The sequence below is a fragment of the Pundamilia nyererei genome, unplaced genomic scaffold (assembly GCF_000239375.1).
Source record: "Pundamilia nyererei isolate P.nyererei 1_Seehausen unplaced genomic scaffold, PunNye1.0 scaffold00294, whole genome shotgun sequence".
NCBI classification, from domain to species: domain Eukaryota; kingdom Metazoa; phylum Chordata; class Actinopteri; order Cichliformes; family Cichlidae; genus Pundamilia; species Pundamilia nyererei.
The window spans coordinates 323,064-324,637 of NW_005187695.1; the positions used below are offsets into that span (position 1 = coordinate 323,064).

Here is a 1,574-nt window from a genome sequence, read left to right on the forward strand (position 1 = left end):
GCTCTAAGCAGAATTCAAATGAACACAGCAGAGACTTCTTCATACATGAGACATGAAACGGTCAGTTATTCAATTAGCTGTTCAAAATATTTTGGCAATTATTCATAGTCTTTAAAACTGGTCATTTACAGGGAATGTTTGCTTAGTTTTGTTATTTATTTATTGATTATTGTTTTGTTAATAGCCTTAAACTAAATATTCTTTGTGTTTTGATACAATTGTTTTCTTGACTTTTTTTTTTTAAATCAGAAGCAAACCCGATTGAGAGAGCCGTGTGTGATTCTTAATAATTCAGTAATTTAGTTCTCCCAAACCTAGTATGGGAAGACGAAACAGGAAGTTAATGATTCCTAGTGTGTGTGTGTGTGTGTGTTGACAGAAGGTGTGGGACGCAGGGCAGGATGAACACAAACAAAGTTAAAACTTGGGGTTGTTGTTTGTTATGTTCGTGAGAAAATTTGGTTGGTTCCAGTTTAGAAATAGCCACAAACACCTCCTACATATGATGATGAGTCAGTGATGGTGAGTTTTTAGCGAGTTTATTCCTTTCAGAAAATGTTGGATGAGTAAGAATACCTGTGAGAATAAATGTCTCAGTTTCCTATAAATGTATTTTATCCTGACGCTGAAGTTTTACGTTCATGGATGCAAACATCCCATTTCCAACCTATTATTTACCTTTAAAGTTCAGGGGTAATGCTGCTGTGCAGATTAATCATTTACCTCCACCCACACTGATAAAGTGGTCTGTTGGAGTATTGCACACATTCAGAGACAATCCTGGGAGTTTCCGGGCATTTTGATCAGGATTACTACAAAGTGTTGACTTAGACTGCAGCTATGTTAAAAGAAGTCTTCTCTCTTGTTCTGTCTTTGTACACTTTGTTGTATCAGACCATCGTTCCCTGCTTGGAGCCTGAGATGCTGTCTGTGAACGCGATCGACCGGCAGAAGGTGAGAGTAAAAATCAAAGGTAGAGGTTTAGATTTATGAAAATACCAAAGGCACTTCCCTCACTGGTCTGAGGGTTTTTTTATGATAACCTCAGTACGACGGGATTTACTGTTGACCTTATTGCGTAATGTTCTGGTTAAGTGCATCTTATCTGTACAGGATTGGTATTTCACACTTACTACAACTGCAGAGAGATTTACCGAGATAAATATTAAGTACAACCACAAAGATGCACTTCCTACTCCCTCTGGTCTTTCCATAAGTGGTCTTTTGACGTGGGCTATTTTAAATAGCTTTCGTTCTCATACAGTTACTGCTACCCCGCACTGTCATGTCACACTCTGTGTGTGTCTGTTGCAGCATCTGGGGACATGGTACTTTAAAGCTGCAGTCAGTCACAGAGAGGCGGACATCCAGAAGTTCAGAGTGCTGGACAACATTGTCTTCACCATGGAGGAAAGAGCAAACGACACACTGCTGCTGACTGGACACATGCGCATGTGAGGCAGCAAGTTCAAGCACACACACACACACACACACACACACACACACACACACACACACACACACACACACACACATTTTCAAATCTTTCATTTCTTTCTGGCCTTTGACACCAC

The 1,574-nt window shown here is 39.9% G+C and overlaps 1 protein-coding gene across 1 annotated transcript in view; it reads left to right on the forward strand.

The window, feature by feature from the left end:
• The first annotated feature begins 769 nt into the window (after window positions 1-769).
• The window catches only part of apom (apolipoprotein M), a 19,363-nt gene continuing 18,558 nt past the window's right edge, over window positions 770-1,574 (forward strand). The window contains exons 1-2 of the mRNA XM_013915370.1: window positions 770-954; window positions 1,315-1,454. Coding sequence (XP_013770824.1) covers window positions 841-954; window positions 1,315-1,454 — 254 coding nt within the window. The 5' untranslated portion in view covers window positions 770-840. The remainder of the gene's footprint in view (window positions 955-1,314; window positions 1,455-1,574) is intronic.